The following is a 19023-nucleotide window of genomic DNA, read 5'->3' as shown; positions in this document are numbered from 1 at the left end:
AATAATGAGTTTGCTGAATACTGAAGATAATAATAAAAATAAGAAATATACGCCTAAATAAAACAATAATTATAAAAATCGCATATTCATGTACCAGCGCTGTAAAATGATTCAGTCAATGTGGATTTAATTCAGCCGTAATTCATTTCAAAAATCGAATTGTTTTTAAATGCAAAAGCCTCTTTACGAGTACAAAAGCAATGAAAAACTTCAATTCAAAAATCTTTATTGCGCCACCAAATGGAACAAAAGTATTCCAATATTGAAGGTGCATATACATAACCATACCATTCAATCAGTTATATTACTCGGTACTTTTACTGCTATATAAAAGAGTGCAATTAAGTAATTACAAGCAATAAATCAATGAGACATATTTTTTGCATCGGTTTTTTGAAACACCAGGAACACAAAGTCAACTTTGAATATTTTTGTACAACTTATTAAAGCCATAAATTATTTATACAGTATAATTGGGACTCAATGAATGAATACACACAGCAAAGATTGCATTCATTTCACACTTCACTCAGCGTAGAAAAAAAAATATTCCAGGATAATTTTTTCTTTCTTTTTTCTTTCTTTAAGTACGTACAGATTTAAAAAATATAAACTATGAAAGAAGATTTTTGAAGTGAAACTTTTTAGGCGTCGATGGACGAGCGAGAATGGAGTAAAATTTCAAGGCCATGCAACGTTTTGGGCATTTTCGTTCCGCGAGAGAGAAAAAAGATATAACGCAGAGGAAAAGGAGAGAGAGAGCTATATCTTATATATATCTTAGATACACTTCGTAGATTTTCTCCGAGCCTGGTGAAGGTTATGGGATTTGCAATTATTTCTGTGAAAAGAGGTTTTGTGTGCGATTGGGGTCGTGTTTTTTGTGATGTGGCATATTTTCTTATTTCTTCAGTTAGTGTGGGTACTTTGAGATCACGACGAATTTGGGCATTTCTGATATAATAAAAGGCGTTTGAGATCATTCTGAGGGTTTTCGACTGGAATCTTTGATGTATTTCGATGTTGGCGTTAGACTGTTGACTTAAATCCAAAACTGAATGACATGTGTCCATATCGGTTTCAAGAACGCTGAGTGAAGTGAGAGCTTACTTTCGAGAGGAACATGAGAATTTCGATGTAGGAGCCAATATAGGCTTCTGAGTTTTATTCCCATAGCCGTCCGTTTGGGGAAAATATGGGTTTTCCATGTAAGTTTGCTATCAAGATGCATGCCGAGATATTTTGGGACGTTAGTTTGAGCGATAATTGTATTATTGAGCTTAACGGGTTGGGAAGTTTTTCGATTTAGTGTAAAAATGACTTGGGATGATTTTTTTCTCGTTTGGCTTAATGCGCCACTCTTTCAACCTATGAGTTATTTTATCAACACTTTGCTGTAGTTTTTGGGAGGCCACATGGGGGTGGGAGTCAATTGTGAATACGGCAGTGAACATTCCGACTATTGTTTCTTCAGAAGCTGGTAGATCGTATGTGTATGGGGCCCAATCGCCCATTGCTCTGTGAAAATCATATTCTAGGCATCAAAATAAGAAACTTTGCCGAAGGAACCATACCTCTAAAACGAATTCTGATGTCCCCCAATTTGGGTCGAACTTTTTAGTTTCTTTTCTCATGTAAAAGCCAAAAATGGTGATATTTGAAATGATTGTATGGGGAACCCCCCAGGGGAGTTCCAGGGGGTGTGCCACTGGCATGGGTGGATCAGCCGTTCAAAGTTAGTGGGGGTCGGACATACATTTGGACTCGATTAGAGTGCTCCATGGGTCAAAGTGGGATTTTTCGTTCGACCCAAATTGGGGGACATCAGAATTCGTTTTAGAGGTATGGTTCCTTCGGCAGTTTCTTATTTTGATCCCTAGAATACGATTTTCACAGAGCAATGAGCGATTTTTAAATCGACCCGCCCTAATATATATATATTTACATATTTGGGTTTACCTACGTTTTCTCTGAATTCGAACCTACGTTCTTTCTGAATTCCGAATGGTAGTCACGGCTACGGCGGTCGCATTGAAAATATTAATAAATATTAATTGAAGATAATTGTTTAAGCCGAGTGATAACAAACATTTCAAAGTTATATAGCGAAAAATAGTACTCCACTAGGTTGAATTAATTTGAATTTGAAAATTAACTTTACGACTATTTTGTATGTTTATGCAATTTATGTCGAAAAAAACCACAATGGAGAGGCCAGCTTCAAAATACAAAAAAAAAGTGCAAATGGAAGCATTCCGTTCATAGTTATTAGTTCTTTTTTTTTAAATGTAGAGATGCATAAGGTGGCGCAAAATGAATCACTCTATCGATTGCAATATAATAAGGCACTAGTACACATTTACCTATATACATACATATGTACATACAAGGTGGCGCAAAATTAATCACCCTATTGAAAGATTTATAATTCTTTTTGCAAATGGCGTCGAAAGTCAATCGTATGTGACACTTATGCACTAGCCAGCTGCAGTATACAAACAGACAAACAATAGTGCACGGTCAAAATAAAGATTTTCATCAGTGAAAATCATTTTTTATTTTATTCAAAACTAAATTGGATGATTAATTTTGTGCCATATACCATATACATACATATGTAACTTATACCCTATATCAAAAATATCCAGCTTACCTGACAAATTTTTTCCCATATTTCATCGCAACCAGCTTTCTCCTGAAAGCTTAATGCCAAATCGAAATTATCGCCCTCTGACCATACGATCAGTGTATCCTGTTGTTTTTGGTAGGCGGTGTCGGGCTGAATTTTACTTTCCAAAAGTAAGGAACCATCCGATTCGGCACGCACCAACAATGAAATACCTTTTGTTATAAACAAAAAATAACATATCTTCATTGCACCAGGGTATAATAAGTAGCAACAACACAAACTTACCTTTTAGTCTATCCACATAATTCGAAGATACATGACCAGTTCCACGATCATCCCATTGTCGCTCCGCATTCAGAGCGTACAATTTAACACGTCGGCGGGTATCTGTTGTCATATTTTCCTCCAAATTGACTACTCTTAATCTTTTTAGTTTTACTCTAAGCTTTCTTTTGAATATTTTGTTACCCACAAATTCCAGTGCAAGGTCAGCAACTCTTCCGTACTTTTCAGTCTGCAACATAAAAATCTAGAGTTAACAATACTATTAGGCTGTTTGTTAGTATTTCTGTTGGTGCAGTACGTACACTTTGAAAGCTTTCGATGCTAGTTAGTCCCTTGCGCTACTCAACTGGTTGTGTATTGGCAGACAATAGACAATTAATTAATGCACAATGGCAGCTTTTTCCTTCAGCAAATCGCCGGGAAAACTATACGAATGCGCCAAACCAAATTTAATAAGAAAAATATTCGTTTAAATGTGTATGGTTTTGAGCTTACGGAAGATTATCTAACGGGATTTTGAATTTATAATTCAAATTTCTCAAAACTTTTCGAAGTCATTGTTTTTCAACAATTTTGTGGAGTGTGGTTATACATATGGAAGTAGTATTCGCGCAGCGAAAATAATCTGCAAATGAAAACAAAACATTACCATCAATTTCTTTCTTCAAAATAACTTTATTTTATTAAAAATTAATATTTATTATTAGCATATTTGATATAAAATGCAGATTCAGCTCAAAAAGCGGAGATTGCGGTTATCGAAGTGCAAATGAATGAACTTCTTATAATAAAATAGCGAAATGTTCAATACTGGAAAAAACTGAAAGAGGATGAAGCTAACCTCTATTTGGGAGAACTCAGGATAAAATGCCTACCAGACATTTGCAGCGTCTTTCAGCCAGAGATCTGTACTACCTATATGGAGAAGACAGATAATCTACCACAAGGTTACACGAAAAAGTCCATGTTTTGTGGACTTAATGCAATAGAAACTAAAGTATTGTACTAAAAAGTTCTTAGCAAATGGCCTAAAGGCTTGAAACAACATTTTACCATTTATGATCTACTTTAACGAATCTACCATAAACATAATCAATAACATACACCGGGATGCAGTTACGTCCCTCAGCAAAAGGTGCGACAACTTCATGCCACTAAATCCACGACAACCTTCTTTACCACCTGGTCAAAGGAGGTCAAACTACAGCTGAAGGTTAAAGTCGATGACACACCAATACAAGCAGTAAACAACCCCAACATTTTAGGAGTTACCTTCGATAGTTTTCAACAAATTCCTCGAATCGCTGGCCGGCAGTACTTGGAGCTTCTGAATTATGCTGCGCCCGTCTGCTCGCCTGGCACTAGTGATTTGCAGTGGACTAAGCTTCAGACATACGAAAACCCTGCAATCAGGGCAGCCGTGGGGTGCCTCCTGATGTCTCCCCTACAACACCTACATATAGAGGCAATAATGCTCCCAGTCAAGGAGCACAACAAAATTCTCAGCAAATAGTTTCAACTCGGGTGCTACCGTAGGTTTCACCCCTAGACACCTGTAGACATCGGCTAGAACTTGAGCCGCCTCCCAGGCACTTCAGGAGGCATCTCTTCAACTATTCTGACGAGATCCAGCCGACAACTACTGGACTGGACAGTACTTGGACATGCGCTAAATGACATTCATCGGGAGACACTTACCACCTTCCTAAGCTCCCGCCCAGTGAATGCCGTAATCGGAGTCCAACGACCACCTATTGCAGATGAAGAGCTTCCGCTGCCCCGAGAGATCGTATAACTTTGGCACAATTACGTTCTGGATCTGTAGCAAACTAAACTTCTACCTATCCAGAATGGATCCCAACATACCGAACATATATCCAGCAAATGATGGCACTCCGCACGATGCTAACCACCTTTTCACATGCCCCATCAAACCTGCTCATCTGACACACCTCTCCCTCTGGACCCAACAGCAATATTCCAGGGCCTACCGTTAGATGAACTAGACGAGGACGACCGGTAACTACATTACACTGACAGGGTTTAGTAAGCTGCTACAACAACAACAACTCCATGCAGGATAAAACTGACCATAACCTACTGGACCGGACAGTATTTAGACAGTCAATAAGCAACATTCACCGGGAGACCGTTACCACCTTCTTGAACCCGTGTAACACTGGCACAACTACGTTCTGGATACTGTAGCAGGTTAAACTTCTACATATCCAGAATCGACCCCGACATACCAAACACATGTCCGGCATGTGAAGGTACCCCGCACGACACTAACCACCTCTTCACATGCCCCCTTAAACCGACTCATCTAACCCCCCTCTCCCTCTGGACCCAACCGAAACAGCATGTTTCCTGGGCCTACCCCTAGATGAGCTAGACGAAGACGAACGATGATATGCCTACACTGACTGGGCTATCTATGCTGTTAACAACAACAACAACAACTCCATGCCCAAGGACAGTCACACCAGCAGCATTCCCCGTAATTGTATGGACTCAGGCTTACCGAATCGGAAGATGAAATCGGTAGACGGGTTTACGCTTCCGGAACGACCACTTCCGGATGTATACCACAACCTATTTTCTACATACAGTGCGAAATGTCCTCCTGTTAAATGAATCCACGAGAGTTCGCTACTCTGGTATTGCACTCAGACCAAGGGTATATCGAAGTTAAAAACGTTCACGAGGTCTAAAAAATTTATTTGTTTGTTGCAAAGTCAAACTTATCGTTGGGCGAAGATGAAGCAGTTTTATCGAAAAGGAAAATTAATATATCTAAAGACACGATGCGATGATGTTTACGTAGAGAAGACCTCAAATTCCGGAGCACCTTGAAAAAACCGCTGCTCTCATTCTCACACATTGAAAAAGGACTCGCTTGGGCAAAAGCAAATTCAGAACGTCTAATACAAACGTAATATTCACGGGTAAATCTTTCTTTTGTGAAAATAGTTGCATACGTTGGCTTTGGTGTTCTGCTGATAAACGACAACTTCAACGAACTGCTAAGCATCCAGTTAAGGTTCTTGTTTGGAGCTGCTTCTCCGAATAAGGATTTGTCCGTTTATTCGTGTTTACCGCCAATTTGAGTGCAGTTTTGATGAATAAAATGAAACGTATTTTCCGTAAGCTGCGAAGATATTTGGAAGAACTAACCAACCTTGGATTTTACAAGGAGACAACGATCCCAAGCATCGAAGCCGAAGGTGTGTAGAGTAGAAACAGCAAAATGGGATTGAAAAATTGGTACTAAAAAATGCATTCAAATCGGTCAAACAGGAAGATTTACGCACACACCCATTCCAGAATTTTATATATTATATTAGTTTGGGGAACAAGAAATCCATTATTTTTGCGTAAAATTTTTGCGCAAATGGTTTAAAACTGTTTTATGGTCGATCCTTAGCTTCTGCCGGTCAACTAGGATGATTTCTGTGATTTGATCGACATTTTCTTTAACATCAAAAATGCTTGAATGCGGTCGAAGAAACCAAAATTGGACGTAATTAGTTAGCTGTTACAGGATCGGCACCATAAACACCATTCATAATTTCAGCGGCCTGGCTTGCATTTTCACCTTTATCAAAGCAAAACTGTAAAAAGTACCGAATTTTCTCTTTTTTGACTTCCATACTGAATGGAACAAACAAAAACAGAAAAAGAATTTTTCTAGTGTGAAATGTCACCTTGACAACGAGCATCAAGTGTAAATTGTGTGATCGATACTTTACGAGACATCGATCACTACAGCCACCCAACGAGAAAATAATGGATTTCTTCTTCCCCCAAACTAATATTTGTTGCCTATACAGGGTGGTCCATAGGTTAAGAAAAATCATATACAGGGTGTTCTTTAGGACAAGAAAAAGCACGAGCCAAATCGTTCAAAGCAGTACATACATGTACGTATGCATATGTTGTTCGGTACCAGCCCTTCAATTTAAGTTACTTCTATTTAGGCGCTTGATTTTATATTTACTCAAGTTATTTAATCTGTTGCTATCCATTCATACAGGGTTTACGTAACACGTGCCAAAAACCTGTACAAATTTTACGTTTCACACTGGTGCCTTACTACGCCAGGAGACCAGTTTTTTCACATTTTTGTTTTGGTTTTCATTTTTTTTTTTGTTCTTTTCCCCCTTTCCTCATTAACATCCACATTTTGCTTTTATCGAAATTACTGTGACAAATTTGTAATCTGTTTCGCCATTGCCGATGCTTCCGTCGTGAAAAGGTCAAAACTCTCATAACGTGGCGGCGCTAAACACTGCACAATACTTAGAGCCAACACACACACGGCCAACAAAAATACGTCGGCAGCTGAGTATTATATTATATTGAATGAATGAATGAATGAAATTGTGAAAGCAAACAGACAGCGTCATCACTTACTTCTGAGTATCTTTTTCTTCATCGCTGCGCAAGCGACGGAAATTTTTTAAATTGTAAATATTTGAATTTTTGTTGTTACTATAATCGTTGCAGACATTTCAATTTGTATACCTTTATTTTGGTATTTTAGTTTGTTTTATCAGCAATGGCCATGTAGAGGCTTTTGCCAATAATATATGTACATACATACATATGTATGTATATAAATAGAAAAACGGAATTGAAGACAAACACCTTGGCAGCCCATTAAAATAAATGCAACGGAAAAGTTTGTAGCCAGAAAAATAGTGAATTACAAATACACCACTGATGGAATCGGAAAAAACGAAACTTTCTGTTTACAAACAAACAAAAAAATTGCAACAAATACAAAAATGGTATGAGTAATGCTCGTCAGCATGCAAACACACGTAAGCATGAACATATACATACATACACAGATATGTATAGGTAAATGAGTGCGCCACAACCAATGGCCAACAAACAGTCGCCATCCGCCAAAAGCAAACAACTTTTATTAAGTCCCTTATAAGCATTTTCGCTGCCACGAAATGCAAACCACGGTGTGTACTATACAACGTCGGCGGCGGACGTTTGAACATGCACGAACTTGTATTGCTTGGGACTTTGAAATTCCAGTGCTTTTGCTCTTACAAAGCTACATGTACATATCTTCATGTGTAGGCACATCCATCTACCCTAGTACGTATGTGTGTATGTATGTGAATGTAAGAAAACTTAGATGGTTTTATGAATGCCTGTAAGTTTCACACTGTTGTAACTGGGGTAAGGAGTGGCGAGCAGTTGGATGAGCCATCAAACGAAGTAGTGAACAAGAATGAGAATAGGCTCAACCACATGTTGCGCTTCACGGCTAACCAACATTGCAAACAATGTCAAAAAATGTGTAAAATTGTAATATACATATAATACATACATACTATATTACAAGTGCACATATTTTTCTTTCTATAAAGTGCCAGTTTGAATTTGCTTCAAAATCCCATTGATTTTAAAAAATCTTTTTTTTTTCGACGGTGTTTCGCATTTTCTTCATATGAAAAAAGTTCGTGCATGTACATACAGCTGTTGACAGCTAATTAGAAACGACACTCATTTCAAAATAAATTTTCCATTTTTCTTTTAAACACGTATTTTCATAACTTTTTGCCAATTTTATTTTAACATATGATAAACTTAAAAACTAGTGGAAAACAATTTAATCCCAATTCTTTATTGAATATATATATTTTTTTAAAGCATGTGAAATGCACGATTTGGATAGGGCAAGTAATTTGAAACAGTAATGTATTATCAGATCAACATCAAGATTATGTTAATATTTGGTTCCATAACCCTTTTGCTTCAACACTGCCTCACATCGATTGCGCATTGATGTAATGAGATTCTGACAGCGCGCCACAGGTATTGCTTGGCATGCCGTTTTTACTTCGGCAAAAAGGACATCCATATTTGGGATATTTTTGGCACTCACGGCTTTTTTAACGTCACCCCAGATATGCTCTATTGGGTTTAAGTCCGGACTGGATGATGGCCATTCCAAAACGTTGATGGAATTTTCGTCGAAAAACTGTTTCTTCAACTTTGCCGTATGCTTTGGATCATTATCCTGTTGAAATTTCCATATAACAGGCAAATTTTCCTCAACCCACGGCAACATTACATTTTTTAGTATACCGACGTATTTCTCCTTATTTAAAATTCCATCAATCCTATGGATTGGGCCAACACCATTCCACCAGAAACATCCCCACACCATGATTGATCTTCCACAATGCTTCACTACCCGTGAAACGTAGCGAGGATTGAATTCTTGGTTGATTGGCCGTCGAACATACCTTCTACCATCTGGGCCTATGCGATTTATCTTGGTTTCATCGCTCCAAACGATATATTTCCATTGATTTGGAGTCCATGACCAATGGGATCTCGCAAAGACTACTCGCCGTCTCCTTTGTATCTTGGTTAGAAGGGTCTTCTTGCGTGCTGCTCTGCCATGCAGTCCAGATTCGACCAGACGCCGAGCAATTGTCCTCTTGGATATTTCGAAATTATATTGATCCTGAATTTCCCGTTGGATGTCAGTGAAACTCTTTTTGGGTCTCTTTGGAGATGATTGCTATCTTGCGGTCAATTTCTGCTGAAGTTTTCCGGGGCCTTTTCTTACGTGGAACATTGTCAACAGTCTTAAAAAGTTGGATATGCTTTAAGGCGTTAAAAACCATTTTTTTTGGGCATTTGACTTGTTTAGAAATTTCCCTGTACGACTTTCCAGCTTTACAAAGGTCAAAAATGGAGCTGCGCAGGGCAGGTGTACAGCTGCTGCTTTTTCCCATTACACATCTTGAAGACGAATATTTTAGTTGCTTTTAAACAACCAATTTAAAATATATACATACCAAAAATTGGCGTTGGATAATATTAACGGTACTTCAATTACACAACTACAAAACTAGGCGCATTGGGTAGTAAATAGAGTAACAAAAGCAATGCAAATGATTTTAAGAGAAAAATAACGGTAAATTTAAACAGTTTAATATTATGCTCATCAAGCGTTTATCAAAAGGGAGCGTTTCTAAGTAGCTGGCAACAGCTGTATATGGTTTTAGTTAAACAAGGAATTGTACTTTTATAAGAAAAAATAATGAACACGCGGAAAAAAAAATTTAAAAATTATAAAATTCAAAATTATTCAAAATAGTGATGTGCAAACAAAACAAATAAGATACCAATTTTAGAAATTTCAATATTTTTTAATGTATCCATACACACTATTTTTATTAAGACAGAGAGAAATACATCTTTTTTCTAAAGCAAAATCAAGAAAACTAGGGACTTCATTACTAAGAACCATGTAATTTTTTAGAGTAAATTACATAGATATCCATGTGCATACCAGCAGCAGACCACTGCAAGTTTAAGCAAATTGTTTTCCAAGCCTTACTTTAGCATATTTATATCTTTTTTTCAGATATTGCACCCCTAAGCTTAAGAAAAGTGAAAGGAGTACAGCGGTTCGGACATCCGTGAACGGCTAACCTGTTCTCAGTGAACTTGACAGAATCAGCTGATTTGGTGACATTATAGTAGTGTTCTTTAACACATAAAATTGTAACAGTCAAATATTGAGAGAGCGAAGTAACAGTTCAAGGCAAGAAACACTTGTTTTGTGCTGGAGAAATTTTAGTCAGCAAAAATTATCCATCATGAAAACATATGATCTGCAAGCTATGACCATTGTACAAAAAAAAACAATTAAAACCAATCTTCTTCTTCCTACTTTTTGACAGGCACCCTTCCTGTGAGTTTGACAGACAGTCAAGTGTGTGATGGTGTAAGTGCTTGGTTTTTTTGCTTGAGTGTATTGCCGCGGTTGCTATGCCAAATTAGAATTTTTATGGTAACATTAAAACTAACAGAAAAAAATGCAAAAAATTTCTTCGACTTGAGAAATTTACAATAACAAATATTTTTAATATATTTTTTAGCTGTAACAATGCTTTTTATTCAGAAAAATCTCAATTTTATGTTATTTTGACTTTTTGATACATTTTTCTATGAAATTTAATCATTTTAAGGCAATCATGTTACATAAAAGAGCGTTTTGGAATCAGGTTATCTCAGCTGTGGGCATTTTTAGACAACAACTTACTTATGCATCTGTACAATGGCTATAACTGAACTTTCCGTTAACTCATTTATTTTGTAATTTGAAATCTAGTCTTTTGTGCACTTATAACTTTGCGCTGGTTTGAAATTTGAAGTTTATGGTCAGAAACAATAGAATGGAAAATTTATTAACAAAAAAAATTAGTATATAAAGTATATATGGTAATTTCGTTAACTTTTTTGCTTTTTCTTCTCTTTGGAAGAGAATTTTCGATTACGTTCGGCATTTGGATTGATGGCCAGTGATGGCAAATTTGGTTATCGGACACAACTAATAATATAATATTTATTGCTGTATTCTATTTAATTTTTATTGTTGTGTACGAACGAATTTCCCCAACAACGCCGTATTGTTACGACACAGCCTGAATTACCCTCACCGTTGTCGCAATCTTTCTCAACGCGAATGTATTCTATCACTCTTGAATCTTTCTTGCTAAACTTATATATGACTGTTTGTATGTATGTATTAGGTCAATGGGTTTCAAAGGTATGCGATTAATGTTAGGATTTATACGCGAGCCGACACTAGGCCGACAAGTTGTGTTGGTTACGAGCACAAAAGTAAACACGCGAAGCATGCAATATTAATTATGTAATTACTGAAACCAAGAATTTAATGTCATTTCAAAAACTGGTGTATTAAATTCAAGAATTCCAAATTAGGTAGTTCTACAGTATCCTCAGCGGCCAATTAGGACCATAAGGAAAGGTCTGTAGAGAAATTCCAAAAAAAAAGAATTATATGCGCATACATATGCATACAAAGCATACATGTCATATTTTTAAACAACGTGATACCGCACTCAATCGTACACTCATAACAGCCCACACAATAATACATTCACACATACATATTTACATAAATACACTACATATAATTTAGCAACAACAGAGAAATGCGTGGAAGTCACGAAGTTGCTTTGCCGACGAATACACGAGCAAAATAATAAAACAAAACAAAAACAATCAGATATTTTGCTAAACAAAATATTGTAGTATATACTATTTATTTATGTACCTAGCGAACGTCAGTCACACAACTTTCATAGCAAACATAGCACCGTCGCCTATGATGATGGTGTGTCTTGACTTATCAACTGAATATTGCGTTCGGCGATTTGGTTGTGAAAATCCATAAGGTACATTTGTTCAAGTGTTTACTTTCGATCTCTCAAGGTAGTTCGTTAGTAAAGAAAAATTTCCAAAACTAATAAAGTTGAGTGCTAGTATTTCTGTAGTATAACAAATAAGTGTGTAATAAACACAACACACCGTAAATAAAACCTTAAAAAGAAACCGGTTTGAAAACAATGCCGGTAATCAGCACATATTCCCCCGTATAGGTATTTATAATTGCAACTGTGCAATCTTAAAGCATGCAAACGTGCATATATATGTACATATATATATAATCGTGCTTCATTCATGTGAGTAAAAGCTGCTACCACCAGTATTGCCAACTTCCGATATCAACCTGAATCAGAAAAACATATTTTGGCACAGACGATACTAAAAACTAATTTTAGAATTTAATTCAAATTTGCTATAAAAAAAAGATGCGTGAATAATTTTCAGTGAAGTAAAATTTTTTTATAGAGTTTTGCTTTTATTAAGTAGATTAAAAAAAAAGAAAAACAAATGTGCGAGCTGCAAGTCACTATCTTCCGCGGATTGGCTTGGCCAAAAAGTGAAATGAGCAAAATGTTGGCAACACCGGTAAGCTCGCAAGCGTTCCCACTCTAGGTAGCACACCGATTAGGTACCAAAGCGCATGGAAATCAATTTTTGATAAGAAGAGATTGTGCATATAATCAGTAGGATGGTAATGCGCACCAGCTAGTTGTTAATGAAGTTACGGAGTGAAACTTTAGAAAGCTCATGGTAGTCGTTGCCTCTTTATCTAAATAAATATATGTATGCACTACGTACGTTAAAATTATCATTACATTTACTTTGTTGAAACGAAGATCATTTATTTACCTCTAATAAACAAAATCGGGTACACCTTCAAATGTATAATAACTCCCAGGCACGCTTAGTTGCTAACAAAGCTTACTGAACTATGAATCACACTACTAAAGGTGTACTCAGATATGGCAATGAAAACCACAGACAACACATTTTGTTGTCAAAAGTGTCGGTAATTTCTATGAAAGTATCTAGTAAGTATGTAAAGTATTTCGCAGACATTGATATTTGCTGGAATTATTATTTATTTTTTATTTATTACTTTACGTATTTCTTTGCAAACTCTTTGAATGCACCTTACCTACAACGTGTGAAAACGCATTACCTTTGTTTATTTACTTTAGCAGCTCAACAGCCGACTCTGACAAAGTCACAGAGTGACGATTAGCGATAGAGCGAATGCGCAACATTCTGCATTCTCTCAACAGTGGATATTTGGTTTCATGCAGGAAAATTGCGTAAAATTACAAGATATGCTCAGTACATAAACCCAGTCTTGTGTCCACTGCCTCTGGATATTACAGATATATTATCAAGACATTCGTTACGTAAATTATGCCTTTAATGTCCGATGGTTTACATAAAGCATAAAACACCTGTATTTATATTTTTGCGAAATTTTATATCGAAATAGTCCCCTCAGCGAATGCAGTGGGAATGCTGCTGCATTTACAGTCATTGGCCGAATAAAAAAACCGTCATTATGGTAACGTATACCGAACCGTCGTGAGAACTGACTAATCATGGCTTACTATAGCGATATTTTGCGCAATGCTAGGTACTCAATACTTGTTTCATAGTTTGAGTATTGTGTATTGTATCAAAGCGTTCATAAACAAACCAGTTTTCAACTTGGTTCCATTAACCCTTTCGGTCCGAACGGGACTTATATGTCCCGGCAATGTTTGAAGATACCTACAATTTTGATGGGACAAAAGACTTTTATTTCACCCATTGCAACTATTAAACATATAAAATAATTTGTATTTCCGTTAGCGGCTTTCCGTACCGAAAGGGTTAATACTAACAATCACAATATTAATTATGATCTACACATATTCTTGCCGTATTATTTTGAACCATCATTAAACACCTTCACTTATGAATACAGAAGAAAACAGTGAAAGATATACGGCCTTAGCCTTAAATACCAAGTGGGTGGTAAATGCGTACACATTGGTGGCATACACCTACAGTGTACGACAAAACTAAAGCACGAAGTCCCTCTTGAACTCTTTAAGTTAAAAAAAGATAACAAATGGTTATATCCTTCAATTGTTTTTTCTTAATCTGATAATAACAAATATATATGATACAAAAATACAATATTCCAGTTTCTTAACGGAAAAATAGTACTGTTATGTGCAAAAACAAAGCACGTGCAAAAACTTGCTGCGACAAAACTAAAGCACAACTCCCTCTTTCTATCCATAGCTGGCAGTTAGTTATTAATGAGAACCGTTAGGATTTAAAATATTATACGTCAAGCATAAGCAAAACATTATCAGTGTTATTGCGTGGTTTTAGCGGCATTTATTACATTTTCGAGCTAAAGAAATAAAAAAAACGTTAAAAATGGCCCGAAACAAGTATAATACGGTATTACGTGAAAAAATTATAGATGAATTTAATGGCGGTGAATCGGTTATCAATATTTCTCGAAAATTCAAGATTCATCACAGCGTAGTTTCCCGCACAATAAGTCGTTTTCGGTCATCCGGCTCCTTTGAAACCAAACATTTAGGTGGTAGGCCCCGAAAAACAACTACTCGTGAGGATAAATTAATTATCCGAAAGGTCCAGAAAGACCCCTTTATATCGACGAGATCCCTGAGAAGTGAATTATCATTGCCCGTTAGCCTTAGAACCATTCAGCGAAGAACTGTCGAAGGTGGCTTCAAAACGTATAGAAGTGCTAAAAAACCTTTCATTTCAATAAAGAATCGGAGAGCACGACTCGAATTCGCGAAGGCGCATATTAACTGGACCATCAGCAAGTGGCGAACCGTCCTTTTCTCTGATGAATCCAAGTTCAACATCCAAAATTCTGATGGACTGAAGCTTGTACGCAGACCTAAAGGGCAACGTTTAAACCCATGTTACTGTAAAGGTACTGTAAAGCATGGTGGAGGCAGCGTAATGGTGTGGGGCTGTTTTTCCGGCAATGGAGTGGGTCCAATTCATAGAATTAATGGCATAATGGACAGATTTGTGTACAAAGACATTCTCCAGACCATTATGCTGCCCCACGCTGAGGAGGAAATGCCACTGAGTTGGATATACCAGCAGGACAATGATCCTAAGCATACCGCTAAATGTGTGAAAGAATGGTTTGTTGCCAATAAAATTAAGGTATTGCAGTGGCCTGCACAATCACCCGATCTCAACCCCATAGAGAATCTATGGGAGATTGTAGATCGGAAAATAGAACGCGAAAACTGCAAAAACAAGGACTCCCTGTTTGTTCAGGTAGAACGAGCTTGGGAAAGCATTTCCATAGATGTTTTAAATAATTTGATTGAGTCTATGCCACGAAGATGTGCAGCGGTATTGAAAAACAAGGGCTTCGCTACGAAATATTAGAAGAACCAACTTTTCTTTACAAGTATATACCAATGTGCTTTAGTTTTGTCGCGGCATATTTAATACTACTTTTATGTTTGAATTAATATTTAAGTTTAGAATGAAGTTTATTGTATAATTTTTTTTTTACACAATAACCAATGTGCCCTCTTCTAAATACAATAAAAAGATTTGCCATTACTATTTGTTGGAAAGTTTTTTTTTCTGATTGTGGTGGTATGGGAAGTTTCGTGCTTTAGTTTTGTCGTACACTGTACATGCGAACTAAATTGCCACAACAAACACTCATCCAGCAAACGATACTCGACAGAACAACAGTAGCAGTATTAGAAAGTGTGGCACCACATTAGCGCCAAAGGAGGTGACATTGCGAAAAAAGCGCATTTACCAGTCAAAGTTAAGGAAGCTTGAAAATAACAACAAAATTATCAACTGTTCGTTGCCAGATTCAACAACATGACGAGTTAAAATAGATACACAAAATCGTAAAAACGCGCATTTCACGATGAACTCCACAAAGAAACAACAAAATAATAAACCACACGGCATCTCGTCATCTTCGGCGGCGTCGTGATACTCCGAATCGGTAGAATCGGTTGCACAAAGAGGACGCTAAAACACGACAATGCTCAAGTTGGCTAACTGGACGTCTCTTTGGGTGGATGCAATACAAACAAAAGCGTGCAAAATGCAAAAGACAAGCAATTTGATGACCGCTTCTAAGTTTAAACGAAGCTTATGCGAAATGCCAGTGGTGGCCAAAAGCGATTCTACTGATCAGCGGTATGCGAGTATAAAGCAGTAAATATGTTATTAAGAAGCTTCGAAGTAACTGAGGGGCCAAGTGTCAATTATACTGCTTGGCTTGTTTGCTACTACTTGTAAGATGCATATCCGATATGTATGGCATTGGCCGTGTACCATTTTCATTGGGCTGTTATTATTTTGCTTTCATTTTTTTATTTATTTTTGGTGAATGAAGCTTTGGAGAAATTTTATATTAATGTATGTATGTATTAGTTTGTGGTGCAGGTACTATAAAAAGTATATCATCAACAATATGGCCTGCAAGGCGATTTTCGGCATTCTTGTTGTTCGCATGCTGTGTTCCCCAGCTTCTGACTCCCATTTTTAGAAGAATATAGAAAAAAATTATGTAATTTTTTAATAACTTATGGATTATGTGAGTTGTATTTTGTATGCGAAAATCGAAATTGTTTAGTTTTGACATTTGTTCTTTGTTAATTGTTAGTAAATGTGTGCACTGAATTGCAACAATTTTGACGCGCTTTACGTGCCATTTACAGCCCATTTTACAGCCCAGAGGTTAAAATTTATCAAGAATATTTCAAAAACGGTTAGTAACTTTTTTAAACCGTTTAAAGTTTATTAAAAAAAAAAACAAAGTCAGAAAAGTGGTGGTGGTTGTTGTAGGGAGAGGGGTGTTAGATGAGTGGCGTTGATGGGGCATGTGAAATGCGGTTAGTGTCGTGCGGAGTGCCTTCACATACTGGACATATGAATAGTAGAAGAAGGTGGTAAGAGTCTCCCGATGAATGTCGTTTATTGTCTGTCTGTACACTGTCTGTTCCAGTAATTGTCGGTCTGTTTTGTCCTGAACCTCGTCGGCAGAAAAGTAGTATTTTGTATCACTAATATTTATTCACTAGCGCATCAAACTGCCTTATTACAACAACAACACTTGAACTCTTATCACACTTTATTATTTATTTTTTTTATTTTATTATTATTTATTTATTTTTATTTTATTATTTATTTATTTTTATTTTATTATTATTTATATTCTTTTATTATCTACATTTTTATTATTATATATATTTTGTTTATTATTATTTTTATATATATTGGTCTATGGATAAGTTCGTGCGGTTTTACAACAGATGGCGTAACTTGATTATTATTCCATCGATCCACATTTCCAAACATTCATTGGAGAGCTACTGTCGTAAGGCACAAACGTCAGTATAAGTTTTTTATTTGAAGCGTAAACAACAATATTTTTACCACACTTGAAAATGTCGAATTTCGTGCCAAATAATGTGTTTTTGCGGGGAATTTTTTAATATGAAGAAAAAAGCAGCCGAAAGTCATCGTATCTTGGTGGAAGTTTATGGTGAGCATGCTCTAGCTGAGCGAACGTGCCAGAAGTGGTTTGCACGCTTTAAAAGTGGTGATTTTGGCCGCGCCGCCAAAGTTCATGGATACCGAATTGGAGGAATTGCTCGATCAAGATCCGGCTCAAACGCAAGAAGAGGTTGCAAAAACTTTGGGAGTTGATCAATCAACCATTTCCAAACGTTTAAAAGCCATGGGAATGATCCGAAATTCAAATTTCGAAAAAAACCGCACGAACTTATTCATGGACCTAATATATTTAAAATATTGTTAATTATTTCAATGTCCCAGTAACTAAAATGTAAACACAAAATGGGCCCCGAAAATAAACTTTGGCATATAATGGTTTGTATTGCCACTTTCTGCATTTTTATTTAGCATATTTCTAAAGTGTCTATACAATCGATAGTCCTTTAGTTAGAAACTCCAAAATTTAAAGTTTCCCTTATATGTATATAAATCTGGCGCCCACAAAATCTGACGCTCAATAACGCGGACACTTTATTAATAAAACTGAATCAACATTTTATTTCAATGGTGGCAATATCAGACATTAAAGTTAGCTAAAGTTTATTTTCGTCGCCCATTTTGTGTTTACATTTTTGTTATTGAGTGAGTGAGTAATTAGCGTGATACAAAATACAACGTTTATGAAATTGTTTTTTGTTAACAACTTTTGAACAGATTAAAAGAATAAAGCACAGTTTTTGCAATATTCATATTTGGGACCGAAACGCGTTGACTGGTACGCATAAATATTGGCACCCGGGCAGAACAGTAGATAATTACAGTGCAATCGTGATAGTCCGACACATACGGGACCGACTCGTTGTCGGATTATCAAATATTCCGGACAACCGAAGGTTCCATTTAATCACTGTTAATTCGAAAATTATGATCAAAATGCATAATGCAAAAATAATCTTTTTATTAATATGTCTTTTAGTGGGGGAACAAAAACGTAACTGCTAAACTTAAAGAAAATAATTACACGCTCTGCTACGACTGGTCAAAATAAAATAATGCCAATTGCATCCATAGACGTTATGAGGTTGTCGGATTACCGAACGTGTCGGATTAAGAAATGTCGGACTATCACGATTGTACTGTACCTTTTTTATTTATTATTTAATAAATTATTTTATTGAAAAATACTGTTTATAGGAGAGACGAAGTTGAATGTTAAGATTTTTTTTTTGATTTTTTTTTTTTTTGGTAATTGTCTACTTCGTGGCGCAAAATTTTAACAAAAAAGTCGATACAGGATATATCACTAAATTTATAAACAAAAAACATTCTTAAAATGTTGCTGT

At 36.4% G+C, this 19023-nt stretch overlaps 1 protein-coding gene across 4 annotated transcripts in view; it reads right to left on the bottom strand.

Annotated features, from left to right (window-relative positions):
• The window catches only part of LOC129242257 (serine/threonine-protein phosphatase 4 regulatory subunit 3), a 28118-nt gene that overhangs the window by 6513 nt on the left and 2582 nt on the right, over nt 1–19023 (bottom strand). For 3 of the 4 annotated variants that reach the window (XM_054878822.1, XM_054878816.1, XM_054878826.1), the window contains exons 2-5: nt 3410–3539; nt 3217–3339; nt 2915–3158; nt 2654–2841 (exon numbers count right to left, since the gene is read on the bottom strand). In XM_054878822.1, the coding sequence (XP_054734797.1) occupies nt 2654–2841; nt 2915–3152 (426 nt within the window). In that variant the 5' untranslated portion in view covers nt 3153–3158; nt 3217–3339; nt 3410–3539. The remainder of the gene's footprint in view (nt 1–2653; nt 2842–2914; nt 3159–3216; nt 3340–3409; nt 3540–19023) is intronic. The other variant, XM_054878829.1, reaches the window with a different exon arrangement.

The sequence above is a fragment of the Anastrepha obliqua genome, chromosome 1 (genome assembly GCF_027943255.1).
Source record: "Anastrepha obliqua isolate idAnaObli1 chromosome 1, idAnaObli1_1.0, whole genome shotgun sequence".
NCBI lineage: Eukaryota > Metazoa > Arthropoda > Insecta > Diptera > Tephritidae > Anastrepha > Anastrepha obliqua.
Note: the sequence above shows the minus strand (reverse complement) of the source record. Positions and strands in the feature narration are given on the sequence as shown.